The sequence below is a fragment of the Schistocerca gregaria genome, chromosome 1 (genome assembly GCF_023897955.1).
Source record: "Schistocerca gregaria isolate iqSchGreg1 chromosome 1, iqSchGreg1.2, whole genome shotgun sequence".
Taxonomy (NCBI): Eukaryota; Metazoa; Arthropoda; class Insecta; order Orthoptera; family Acrididae; genus Schistocerca; species Schistocerca gregaria.
In genome coordinates, this window is record NC_064920.1 from 186599163 (window position 1) to 186613493 (window position 14331).

Below are 14331 nucleotides of genomic sequence, written 5' to 3' on the forward strand. Positions count from 1 at the left end.
TGGCAGCAACTTGTGTGCTTGACTGTTAAGCTGACTGTGCGATAATTCTCGTACTTGTCATCTCTTGCAGTCTTCGGAATCGTGTGGATGATATTTTTCCGAAAGTCAGATTGTATATCGCCAGACTCTTACATTCTACACACTAACGTGAACAGTCGTTTTGTTGTCACTTCCCCCAATGATTTTAAAAATACTGATGGAATATTATCTATTCCTTCTACCTGATTTGATCTCAAGTCCTCCAAAGCTCTTTTAAATTCTAATACTGGATCCCCTACCTCTTTTAAACCGACTCCTGTTTCTTCTTCTATCACGTCAGAGCCTCATAGAGGCTTCCAATGTATTCTTTCCGCCTATCCGCTCTCTCCTCTGCATTTAACAGTGGAATTTCTGTTGCTTTTAATGTCGCCGAAAGTTGTTTTGACTTTCCGATATGCTGAGTCTGTCCTTCCGACAATCATTTCTTTTTCGATTTCTTCACATTTTTCATGCATCCATTTTGTCTTAGCTTTCCTCACTTCCTATTTATTTCATTCCTCAGCAGTTGCATTTCTGTATTCCTGAGTTCTCAGAACATTTTTGTACTTCCTCCTTTCATCGATCAACTGTTACCCACGATTTCTTCTTAGTTACCTTCTTTGTACCTATATTTTTCTTTCCAACATCTGTGATGGCCCTTTTTAGAGATGTCCATTCATCTTCAACTGTACTCCCTACTGAGTTATTCCTTATTGGTGTATCTATAGTCTTAGAGAACTTCCACCGTATCTCGTCATTCCTTAGTACCCATCCGTATCCCTTTTCTTTGCGTATTGATTCTTCCTGACTAATCTCTTACACTTCAGCCTACTCTTCATCACTACTACATTGTGATCGGAGCCTCTATCTGCTCCTGGGTACGCCTTACAATTCAGTATCTGATTTTCGGAACCTCTATCTGATCATGATATAATCTAACTGAAATAGTCCCTTATACCCAGCCTTTTCCAAGAATACGTCCTCGTCTTGTGGTTCTCGAACACAGTATTCGCTATTACTAGCTGAAATTTATTTTAAAAAACTCAATTAGTCTTTCTGCTCTTCCATTTCTTGTCGCAAGTCCATATTCTTCCGTAACCTTTTCTTCTACTCCTTCCCCTACAACTGCATTCCAGTCCCCCATGACTATTAGACTTTCATCTCCCTTTACGTACTGTATTACCCTTTCAGTATCCTCATATACCTTTTCTAGCTGTTCATATTGAGCTTGCGACGTAGGCATGCATACCTGAACTATCGTTGTCGGTAATGGTTTGCTGTCGATTCTGATAAGAATAACCATATCGCTGATCAGTTCACAGTAACACAGTCTGCCCTAGCTTCCTATCCTTAACGAATCCTACTCCCGTTATACCATTTTCTGCAGCTGTTGATATTACTCTATACTCATCTGACCAGAAATTCTTGTCTTATTTCCATTTCAGTTTACTGACCCCTATTATATCTAGCTTGACGCTCTGCATACCCCTTTTCAGATTTTCTAGTTTCCCTACCACGTTCAATCTTTTGGCATTCCACGCCCCGACTCTCAGAACGTTATCCTTTCGTTGATTAGTCATTCTTTTTCTCGTGGTCACCTCCCCGTTGGCAGTCCCCTCCCGGAGACCCGAATGGGGGACTATTCCGGAATCTTTTGCCAATGGAGGGCTCGTCGCGACACTTTTTCAATTACAGGCCACATGTCCTGTGGGTATACGTTCCGTGTCTTTAATGCAGTGTTTTCCATTGCCTTCTGCAGCCTCATGCCGTTCATCATTGCTGATTCTTCCACCTTTAGAGGAAGTTTCCCCAAGAGAGTGCCCTGAACCTCTGTCCGCTCCTCCGTCGTCTTTCACAAGGCCGTTGGCAGAATGATGGTGACTTCTTATGCCGGAAGTCTTCGGCCGCCAATATTGATTATTAATCAAAATTTAAGCAGTAGCGAATTTCAAACCCGGGACCGAGGGCGTTTTGATTACTAGACCATGGGTACAACTTAACAAAAGCTAAAAATGTAGATTTTTCTATCTTCAATGCATCTTCTAAGTTGTGAGATCAGTATTACAAAAACTGACTTTGGAAAAGGTCAGCTTCAACCAGTTTTTGATAATAGTTTGTGTCATTATACTACAACAAAGACTTATTAACTGATAGTTCGGCAAGATTCATATTTGTGAGCATCACTCTAATTGAAATTGAAATAATCACTTTCTTCCTGAAGTCTGAGGGTATTTCGCCTGTCCCATATACACTGTGCACCAAGTGGAATTGTTTGATTCTCCGAAGGACGTGTGGCCTTGCTGTAATGGTAACACTGGTCCCCGTCAGATCACCGAAGTTGAGCGCTGCCGGACTAGACCGGCACTTGGACCGGTGGCTGTCCGGTCTGCCAGCGCCGTTGACAAGTGGGCTGCACTCAGCCCTTGTGACGCAATTTGAGGAAGCTATTTGATTGAGAAGTAACGGCTCCAGTCACGAAAACTGATAACGTGGAGTGGTGTGCTGACCACAAGCCCCTCCATATCCAAATCCAGTGACGTCTAAAGGCAGACGATGACTCAACGGTCAACAGTCTTCTGAGACCTGTTCAGACGGAGTTTAGGTTCTCTGGAGGATCTAGAGGAATGTCGTCTACTTCATGGGCCTCGTTACAAGTTAGGTCTTTCAGTGTTCAGGCAAATTTTTTTCGCAGTACCAGATCTCTCATCTCATCTTCATTTACTTGATTTTCCCTTTCTATGATAACATCTCCTAGGTCATTCTCCTTTTATAGCCCTTCTCTATATTCCATCTGTCTTTCAGCTGTCCCTTCTTTGCTTAGTATTGGCTTGCGATCTGTGTTCTTAATATTCATGCAGCTGCTTCTCTTTTGAAAAAAGATCTCCTTAATTTTCCAATTGGTATCCTCTATCATCATACTAGTTATGCGTGTTTCTACAGCCTTACATTTGTCATCTATCAACTTCTTTATAGTCATTTTTCACTCCTGTCAATCTCAATCTTTAGACGTCTCTACTTCTTTTCACAACCTTCATTTCCTGCCTTTTTATATTTTCTACCTACGTCAATTAAATTCAATATCACCTGTGTGATCAAAATATTTCTACTTGGTGTTCTCTTTTTACCTATTTGATCCTCCATTACCTTCACTATTTCATATCTAAATGCTACCAACTGGCCTTCCATTGAATTCCTCATCACGGTTTCATTCAACTGTTGCCTAATGCTCCCTCTGAAACTCTCAACAACTACCATATCTGTCAGAGTACAGTGCTAGAACATAATTGTAGCACAAACTTTTGTAACAGACAGCCGAATTACAAGCTAGAACGTATTTAAAAGAGTTCTAATAGTGCACAGAGAGACACTGGCTTGTTCTGTGGAGGTGGGTCAGGTAACTGGTTAACAAACATGTAAGATGACAGCGTGTCACGACGATTAGAAGAACCTTCTCCAGCTGGAGGCAGATCCTGATATGCGCTCTGAAAAGTGGATATTACGAGGGTAATAGAGGAAATAACGATTTATTGTGCATTCAAGATATGCAGATTGATATCCGGCTTCTATTCAAGATAAAATAGTTTTCTCACAATCTTGAATCAGTACTGTTAGCGCCAATTGTTCTGTAATCTGCGACTGTTGGCGATGGACCTTGTGAAACAGTTGCGCCAACTATGAACTCGGAGATGTTGTTCGTTTGGGAATGCTCGAAAGTTGAAACACACAGAAATTTAGCGTCAGTTTAAGGATGTTTATAATGATACGATGATAAAGGAAAAAAATGTGAGGAAGAGAGGAAAAAATGAAGACTAGAAATATCAAACGCTCCAAGCGAAATTGTTTTTTCACGAAACGCGTTTCCAGTGTTATTGTTTTCTCGGTCGTCTGCTACAAAACTTTCATTACTGGATGATACGTGATGTTAGTGCGAAGAATTTCTGTACTTCTGTTATCACAAATAAAACGGAGTGCTTCAATATTGAAAAATGAAATGAAATGATCGTATGGCATTGTTGGCCAGGAGGCCCCATTCGGGGGAGTTCGGCCGCCGTATTGCAAGTCCTTTTTAGTTGACTCCACTTAGGCGACTTGCGAGTCAATGATGATGGACACACAACACCCAGTCCCCTGCCGGGAATAGAACCCGGCCCCCTACGTGGTAGGCGGTAACGTTACCGCTACGCTACGGAGGCGGATGCTTCAATATTAATGTACATTCACTATGGTATCTGTTTCCATCAGGCTAGTGTAATACCCAAACAATTGTTTTGATATTTGTATTACCCAAATGTGTAAGACGGATGTATCGAAAAGAATAATTACTAAAGATATATGTGTAAGGCGATATAAAAATAACATACCATTCCATTTTATAACAAATCCCAATAATTATTATTAATTAAGTACAATCATAATGAGGAAAAATCAAGTACAGTATTACAATTCATCCATGCTGACATAGGGAAATCAAGCTGTAAGCGAAAATATAGGTAAAGTAATTTTAATTACCTTCATATCCGAGGGACTCGGAAGAAACGTGAATCACCAACACTGAAATAGAAACATTCATTTGTTATAATTCGTACGCTATGTTGCATCGAAATATTCGGATCTATAACATATTACTTGTTACCGATTACTTAGTAATCAGCCTACTAAGTACTGCTTCACTGTTGTGGGTTAATAGCTATCATCTGGTACAAATATTTCACCTCTTCACATTTGCTTTACTTGACTCGGCACGTACTTCAGTAACACACGTTCGCACAACTTATACAAAATTGGATTTTATTCATTTATCAATCATAGCGTCAGTTATTTCACTTAGACATTACTACCCTGATCCAGATTTTAGTGCGAAACCGTCAAAACTCATGGTATTTCATGAAAATTTTTCTTAGTTCATCTTCCAGTAACTTCTCATAGGGCGCAAACCTGTTCATTCATCTTACATGTCACTTATTATACGCTAATATTTTCGTGAATCACTACGCCTACGAATACAATACCGGGACCACTTACTCACTCGATTAACCTACGTCATTTCAAGTTCCACCAGATCTGCTGGAGCTTCATATGTTTGCAGAAAGTGTTGTTCTTCTACAGTAACATCTCCATATAACTCACAGGGTGATTGAGCAAGCTGTCCCTGAACCATTTAAGAAAAAAATTTGAAAATTTGTGCTAAGATCTTATGAGACCAAACGGCAGAGGTCACCGGTACCTAAGTTTACACACTGCTTAATCTAACTTTAACTTACGCTAAGGACATCACACACACCCATGCCCGAGGGAGGAAGCTCGAATGGAAGGGGGGTGGAGGGAGGGGGGCGGGTCGTGTCATGGCGGATCGTGCCATGGCGCCATTTGACAGCGCGGCAACCCCGGGCGGCCGCGAACCGTTTAAGACCTCCTTATTCTGTTTTGACTCGAATGAACTCTGGAAAAGCCCTCACTAAATGACGTATGGTCTATTTTCACAGCTATATTTATTACAGAGGTATGGGTGTCAACATCGCTTTTTTAATTGGAACTGCCGCCTAGTGCTGATTCGTCGCTACAGGTAAACGGAACTTATAGATTTTACTTACCAAAGCGGAACAGTGGAGAAAAGATTAGTTTAAAACTAATATTAATCAATACTTGGCTACCAGCGATTGGGCGGACATATTGGAAGGCCAAGGACACGGCGCATAAGAGTGATTCACCAGTTAACAATGGTAAATGTTCCGTTCTTGTTCCGCCAAAACCTTGAAAGAAAAGTTTGAAAAACAAGGAAAACGAGCTTACAGAGAATCGGAGCTCACTTGCGACTGGATTCAAGACTTTATTGCAGATAGAACACATCGCTCGTAGCGGAAATAAATCGACAAATGTAAAGGTAATAACCGGAGTACCACAGGGAAGTGTGATACAACCGTTGCTATTTACAATATATATAAATACTCTAGTAGATAGCGTCGGATGCTCTTTAAAGCTATTCACATATAATGCAGTTGTCTATACCAAAATAGCAACGCCAGAATATAGTAAGAATTTGCAGAACGTCCTGCAAAGAATTGATGAATGGTGCAGGTTCTGGCACTTGAGCCTGAACGTAAATAAATGTAACATATTGTGCACACATAGGAAAAGAAAATCACTACTCTACAGCTACATTACTGATGACAAACAGATGGAGACAGCGTCTGCCGTAAAATATCTATGTGTAACTATCCAGAGCTATCTTAAGTGGAATGACGATGTAAAACAGATTGTGGGAAAAGCAGACACCAGACTCAAATTCATCGGAAGAATCTTAAGGAAATGTAACTGATCCACGAATGAAGTGACTTATAAGACGCTGCTAGAATTGGGCGGGGGAGGTGGGGGGTAGGGAGGTTCTTTCGCATAATATTTGTAGAATGTTATAGGCATCTGATCTGGTCCTGGTTCATTTCCTTTACTAATTTATTGCAGTTGCTTTTCTAAAATTCAACTGTATGTGAATTCCAAAGGGACAAAACGGCTGAGGTCATCGGTCCCTCGACTTACACACTACTTAAACTAACTTATGCTAAGAATAACACAAATACCTAAGCCCGAGGGAGGACTTGAACCTAAGGCGGGAGGCGCCGCGCAAACCGTGACAACGCGCGTCAAACCGCGCGGCCACTCCGCGCTGCTTGCTTTTCTATTTTATGGGTTTTACTAAACAGTTACGACCCTAAAACCGCGCCTCTGAGTCCGTTAATTATCTGCTGTCATGCCTACTTGATAAAGTCTTCAATCGTCGGAGTAGAGTTCTTAAAACAGGTTTCACTAGCGTCTTGTAAGCTGTTTCACTTACAGATGTAACGCGATTTCCCAGAACCTTTCCAACAAATCTGAATCTTCTAATTCGACTTTCCTGTTACTAATTTCACGTGTTCGTCCTATTTCATACTCAGTGATGGATAGTTGAAGGATGTGACACTCCACTTCTTCATCGTGGGGAAGCTAACTTACGAAAACGTTCAGTAAGTAATGCAACACGTTTCCCTTTTTTCTGGAAGCACATAGGTTACATTCGGGATTCCAATACTCCATATTATTTCCCACTCTTTTGGCTACAAATCCCTATTTTTAGCATAATCTCGACTGAATGCAACAGCCTAAACCAACATCACAACTTTCCTCTCTAATCATAGTATCTTACTGCTCGCTAAAAACCTTAATAGTAAATATGTTACTAACTGAAATTTAATAATAACACATTGTACCAAGAACAATGCGTTTTGGGCGGATCTTCAGTGTGTCGCTGCCTTCAAATAGCCTACTCTCATTATATGCAAGTTACAATAATTCTTTTGCCGCGAATATGATGTTTCTCATTAATTTATTGGAACGAATCACAGAGTTAACAACGGGTTTTGCAGTGATTCTCAATTTGTTGGTGCTCGGAACGGCATATATACATATAGGCTTGAAATGAAGGCCAATATGGCGCCTCGCAACTCTACGGAAGGGAGACGGCGTGCTTGTGACGTAGGTGGCGTTGTGCCATCTCATTGGTCAACGCTCACACACACGCTCATAATATCTGACTCCTGAGCGTGCTATTCCATGCTGTGATGTCAGGAACTCGGCACACTCAACGCTCAACGTACGGATGCACGGTCCGTGTGCCGACGGCTTTACGCTGTCTTACTAGGAGAGACTGCAGGGACTGCAGTGATTCTCAATTTGTTGGTGCTCGGAACGGCATATATACATATAGGATCGAAATGAAGGCCAATATGGCGCCTCACAACTCTATGGAAGGGAGACGGCGTGCTTGTGACGTAGGTGGCGTTGTGCCATCTCATTGGTCAACGCTCAGACGCACGCTCATAATATCTGACTCCCGAGTGTGCTATTCCATGCTGTGATGTCAGGAACTCGGCACGCTCAAAGCTCAACGTACGGATGCACGGTCCGTGTGCCGACGGCTTTACACTGTCTTACTAGGAGGGACTGCAGGGACTGCAGTGATTCTCAATTTGTTGGTGCTCGGAACGGCATATATACATATAGGCTTGAAATGAAGGCCAATATGGCGCCTCGCAACTCTACGGAAGGGAGACGGCGTGCTTGTGACGTAGGTGGCGTTGTGCCATCTCATTGGTCAACGCTCACACGCACGCTCATAATATCTGACTCCCGAGTGTGCTATTCCATGATGTGATGTCAGGAACTCGGCACGCTCAACGCTCAACGTACGGAAGCACGGTCCGTGTGCCGACGGCTTTACGCTGTCTTACTAGGAGGGACTGAAGGGACTGCAGTGATTCTCAATTTGTTGGTGCTCAGAACGGCATATATACATATAGGCTCGAAATGAAGGCCAATATGGCGCCTCGCAACTCTACGGAAGGGAGACGGCGTGCTTGTGACGTAGGTGGCGTTGTGCCATCTCATTGGTCAACGCTCAGACGCACGCTCATAATATCTGACTCCCGAGTGTGCTATTCCATGCTGTGATGTCAGGAACTCGGCACGCTCAAAGCTCAACGTACGGATGCACGGTCCGTGTGCCGACGGCTTTACGCTGTCTTACTAGGAGGGACTGCAGGGACTGCAGTGATTCTCAATTTGTTGGTGCTCGGAACGGCATATATACATATAGGCTTGAAATGAAGGCCAATATGGCGCCTCGCAACTCTACGGAAGGGAGACGGCGTGCTTGTGACGTAGGTGGCGTTGTGCCATCTCATTGGTCAACGCTCACACGCACGCTCATAATATCTGACTCCCGAGTGTGCTATTCCATGATGTGAAGTCAGGAACTCGGCACGCTCAACGCTCAACGTACGGATGCACGGTCCGTGTGCCGACGGCTTTACGCTGTCTTACTAGGAGGCACTGCAGGGACTGCAGTGATTCTCAATTTGTTGGTGCTCGGAACGGCATATATACATATAGGCTTGAAATGAAGGCCAATATGGCGCCTCGCAACTCTACGGAAGGGAGACGGCGTGCTTGTGACGTAGGTGGCGTTGTGCCATCTCATTGGTCAACGCTCACACGCACGCTCATAATATCTGACTCCCGAGTGTGCTATTCCATGATGTGATGTCAGGAACTCAGCACGCTCAACGCTCAACGTACGGATGCACGGTCCGTGTGCCGACGGCTTTACGCTGTCTTACTAGGAGGCACTGCAGGGACTGCAGTGATTCTAAATTTGTTGGTGCTCGGAACGGCATATATACATATAGGCTCGAAATGAAGGCCAATATGGCGCCTCGCAACTCTACGGAAGGGAGACGGCGTGCTTGTGACGTAGGTGGCGTTGTGCCATCTCATTGGTCAACGCTCAGACGCACGCTCATAATATCTGACTCCCGAGTGTGCTATTCCATGCTGTGATGTCAGGAACTCGGCACACTCAAAGCTCAACGTACGGATGCACGGTCCGTGTGCCGACGGCTTTACGCTGTCTTACTAGGAGGGACTGCAGGGACTGCAGTGATTCTCAATTTGTTGGTGCTCGGAACGGCATATATACATATAGGCTTGAAATGAAGGCCAATATGGCGCCTCGCAACTCTATGGAAGGGAGACGGCGTGCTTGTGACGTAGGTGGCGTTGTGCCATCTCATTGGTCAACGCTCACACGCACGCTCATAATATCTGACTTCCGAGCGTGCTATTCCATGCTGTGATGTCAGGAACTCGGCACGCTCAACGCTCAACATACGGATGCACGGTCCGTGTTCCGACGGCTTTACACTGTCTTACTAGGAGGGACTGCAGGGACTGCAGTGATTCTCAATTTGTTGGTGCTCGGAACGGCATATATACATATAGGCTTGAAATGAAGGCCAATATGGCACCTTGCAACTCTACGGAAGGGAGACGGCGCGCTTTTGACGTAGGTGGCGTTTTGCCATCTCTTTGGTCAACGCTCACACGCACGCTCATAATATCTGACTCCCGAGCGTGCTATTCCATGCTGTGATGTCAGGAACTCGGCACACTCAACGCTCAACGTACGGATGCACGGTCCGTGTGCCGACGGCTTTACGCTGTCTTACTAGGAGGGACTGCAGGGACTGCAGTGATTCTCAATTTGTTGGTGCTCGGAACGGCATATATACATATTGGCTTGAAATGAAGGCCAATATGGCGCCTCGCAACTCTACGGAAGGGAGACGGCGTGCTTGTGACGTAGGTGGCGTTGTGCCATCTCATTGGTCAACGCTCACACGCACGCTCATAATATCTGACTCCCGAGTGTGCTATTCCATGATGTGATGTCAGGAACTCGGCACGCTCAACGCTCAACGTACGGATGCACGGTCCGTGTGTCGACGGCTTTACGCTGTCTTACTAGGAGGGATTGCAGGGACTGCAGTGATTCTCAATTTGTTGGTGCTCGGAACGGCATATATACATATAGGCTTGAAATGAAGGCCAATATGGCGCCTCGCAACTCTACGGAAGGGAGACGGCGTGCTTGTGACGTAGGTGGCGTTGTGCCATCTCATTGGTCAACGCTCACACACACGCTCATAATATCTGACTCCTGAGCGTGCTATTCCATGCTGTGATGTCAGGAACTCGGCACACTCAACGCTCAACGTACGGATGCACGGTCCGTGTGCCGACGGCTTTACGCTGTCTTACTAGGAGAGACTGCAGGGACTGCAGTGATTCTCAATTTGTTGGTGCTCGGAACGGCATATATACATATAGGATCGAAATGAAAGCCAATATGGCGCCTCACAACTCTATGGAAGGGAGGCGGCGTGCTTGTGACGTAGGTGGCGTTGTGCCATCTCATTGGTCAACGCTCAGACGCATGCTCATAATATCTGACTCCCGAGTGTGCTATTCCATGCTGTGATGTCAGGAACTCGGCACGCTCAAAGCTCAACGTACGGATGCACGGTCCGTGTGCCGACGGCTTTACGCTGTCTTACTAGGAGGGACTGCAGGGACTGCAGTGATTCTCAATTTGTTGGTGCTCGGAACGGCATATATACATATAGGCTTGAAATGAAGGCCAATATGGCGCCTCGCAACTCTACGGAAGGGAGACGGCGTGCTTGTGACGTAGGTGGCGTTGTGCCATCTCATTGGTCAACGCTCACACGCACGCTCATAATATCTGACTCCCGAGTGTGCTATTCCATGATGTGATGTCAGGAACTCGGCACGCTCAACGCTCAACGTACGGAAGCACGGTCCGTGTGCCGACGGCTTTACGCTGTCTTACTAGGAGGGACTGCAGGGACTGCAGTGATTCTCAATTTGTTGGTGCTCAGAACGGCATATATACATATAGGCTTGAAATGAAGGCCAATATGGCGCCTCGCAACTCTACGGAAGGGAGACGGCGTGCTTGTGACGTAGGTGGCGTTGTGCCATCTCATTGGTCAACGCTCACACGCACGCTCATAATATCTGACTCCCGAGTGTGCTATTCCACGATGTGATGTCAGGAACTCGGCACGCTCAACGCTCAACGTACGGATGCACGGTCCGTGTGCCGACGGCTTTACGCTGTCTTACTAGGAGGCACTGCAGGGACTGCAGTGATTCTCAATTTGTTGGTGCTCGGAACGGCATATATACATATAGGCTCGAAATGAAGGCCAATATGGCGCCTCGCAACCCTACGGAAGGGAGACGGCGTGCTTGTGACGTAGGTGGCATTGTGCCATCTCATTGGTCAACGCTCACACGCACGGTCATAATATCTGACTCCCGAGCGTGCTATTCCATGCTGTGATGTCAGGAACTCGGCACACTCAACGCTCAACGTACGGATGCACGGTCCGTGTGCCGACGGCTTTACGCTGTCTTACTAGGAGGGACTGCAGGGACTGCAGTGATTCTCAATTTGTTGGTGCTCGGAACGGCATATATACATATAGGCTTGAAATGAAGGCCAATATGGCGCCTCGCAACTCTACGGAAGGGAGACGGCGTGCTTGTGACGTAGGTGGCGTTGTGCCATCTCATTGGTCAACGCTCACACGCACGCTCATAATATCTGACTCCCGAGTGTGCTATTCCATGATGTGATGTCAGGAACTCGGCACGCTCAACGCTCAACGTACGGATGCACGGTCCGTGTGCCGACGGCTTTACGCTGTCTTACTAGGAGGGACTGCAGGGACTGCAGTGATTCTCAATTTGTTGGTGCTCGGAACGGCATATATACATATAGGCTTGAAATGAAGGCCAATATGGCGCCTCGCAACTCTACGGAAGGGAGACGGCGTGCTTGTGACGTAGGTGGCGTTGTGCCATCTCATTGGTCAACGCTCACACGCACGCTCATAATATCTGACTTCCGAGCGTGCTATTCCATGCTGTGATGTCAGGAACTCGGCACGCTCAACGCTCAACATACGGATGCACGGTCCGTGTTCCGACGGCTTTACACTGTCTTACTAGGAGGGACTGCAGGGACTGCAGTGATTCTCAATTTGTTGGTGCTCGGAACGGCATATATACATATAGGCTTGAAATGAAGGCCAATATGGCACCTCGCAACTCTACGGAAGGGAGACGGCGCGCTTTTGACGTAGGTGGCGTTTTGCCATCTCTTTGGTCAACGCTCACACGCACGCTCATAATATCTGACTCCCGAGCGTGCTATTCCATGCTGTGATGTCAGGAACTCGGAACACTCAAAGCTCAACGTACGGATGCACGGTCCGTGTGCCGACGGCTTTACGCTGTCTTACTAGGAGGGACTGCAGGGACTGCAGTGATTCTCAATTTGTTGGTGCTCGGAACGGCATATATACATATTGGCTTGAAATGAAGGCCAATATGGCGCCTCGCAACTCTACGGAAGGGAGACGGCGTGCTTGTGACGTAGGTGGCGTTGTGCCATCTCATTGGTCAACGCTCACACGCACGCTCATAATATCTGACTCCCGAGTGTGCTATTCCATGATGTGATGTCAGGAACTCGGCACGCTCAACGTACGGATGCACGGTCCGTGTGTCGACGGCTTTACGCTGTCTTACTAGGAGGGATTGCAGGGACTGCAGTGATTCTCAATTTGTTGGTGCTCGGAACGGCATATATACATATAGGCTTGAAATGAAGGCCAATATGGCGCCTCGCAACTCTACGGAAGGGAGACGGCGTGCTTGTGACGTAGGTGGCGTTGTGCCATCTCATTGGTCAACGCTCACACGCACGCTCCTAATATCTGACTCCCGAGTGTGCTATTCCATGATGTGATGTCAGGAACTCGGCACGCTCAACGCTCAACGTACGGATGCACGGTCCGTGTGCCGACGGCTTTACGCTGTCTTACTAGGAGGGACTGCAGGGACTGCAGTGATTCTCAATTTGTTGGTGCTCGGAACGGCATATATACATATAGGCTCGAAATGAAGGCCAATATGGCGCCTCGCAACTCTACGGAAGGGAGACGGCATGGTTGTGACGTAGGTGGCGTTGTGCCATCTCATTGGTCAACGCTCAGACGCACGCTCATAATATCTGACTCCCAAGTGTGCTATTCCATGCTGTGATGTCAGGAACTCGGCACGCTCAAAGCTCAACGTACGGATGCACGGTCCGTGTGCCGACGGCTTTATGCTGTCTTACTAGGAGGGACTGCAGGGACTGCAGTGATTCTCAATTTGTTGGTGCTCGGAACGGCATATATACATATAGGCTTGAAATGAAGGCCAATATGGCGCCTCGCAACTCTATGGAAGGGAGACGGCGTGCTTGTGACGTAGGTGGCGTTGTGCCATCTCATTGGTCAACGCTCACACGCACGCTCATAATGTCTGACTCCCGAGCGTGCTATTCCATGCTGTGATGTCAGGAACTCGGCACGCTCAATGCTCAACATACGGATGCACGGTCCGTGTTCCGACGGCTTTACACTGTCTTACTAGGAGGGACTGCAGGGACTGCAGTGATTCTCAATTTGTTGGTGCTCGGAACGGCATATATACATATAGGCTTGAAATGAAGGCCAATATGGCACCTCGCAACTCTACAGAAGGGAGACGGCGTGCTTGTGACGTAGGTGGCGTTTTGCCATCTCTTTGGTCAACGCTCACACGCACGCTCATAATATCTGACTCCCGAGTGTGCTATTCCATGCTGTGATGTCACGAACTCAGCACGCTCAACGCTCAACGTACGGATGCACGGTCCGTGTGCCGACGGCTTTACGCTGTCTTACTAGGAGGGACTGCAGGGACTGCAGTGATTCTCAATTTGTTGGTGCTCGGAACGGCATATATACATATAGGCTCGAAATGAAGGCCAATATGGCGCCTCGCAACTCTACAGAAGGGAGACGGCGTGCTTGTGACGTAGGT

At 46.4% G+C, this 14331-nt stretch overlaps 1 protein-coding gene across 3 annotated transcripts in view; it reads right to left on the reverse strand.

The window, feature by feature from the left end:
* Nucleotides 1–14331, reverse strand: part of LOC126336406 (serine protease 53-like) — a 182217-nt gene that overhangs the window by 148336 nt on the left and 19550 nt on the right. For all 3 annotated transcript variants that reach the window (XM_050000108.1, XM_050000101.1, XM_050000113.1), the window contains exon 2: nucleotides 4528–4569. In XM_050000108.1, the coding sequence (XP_049856065.1) occupies nucleotides 4528–4569 (42 nt within the window). The remainder of the gene's footprint in view (nucleotides 1–4527; nucleotides 4570–14331) is intronic.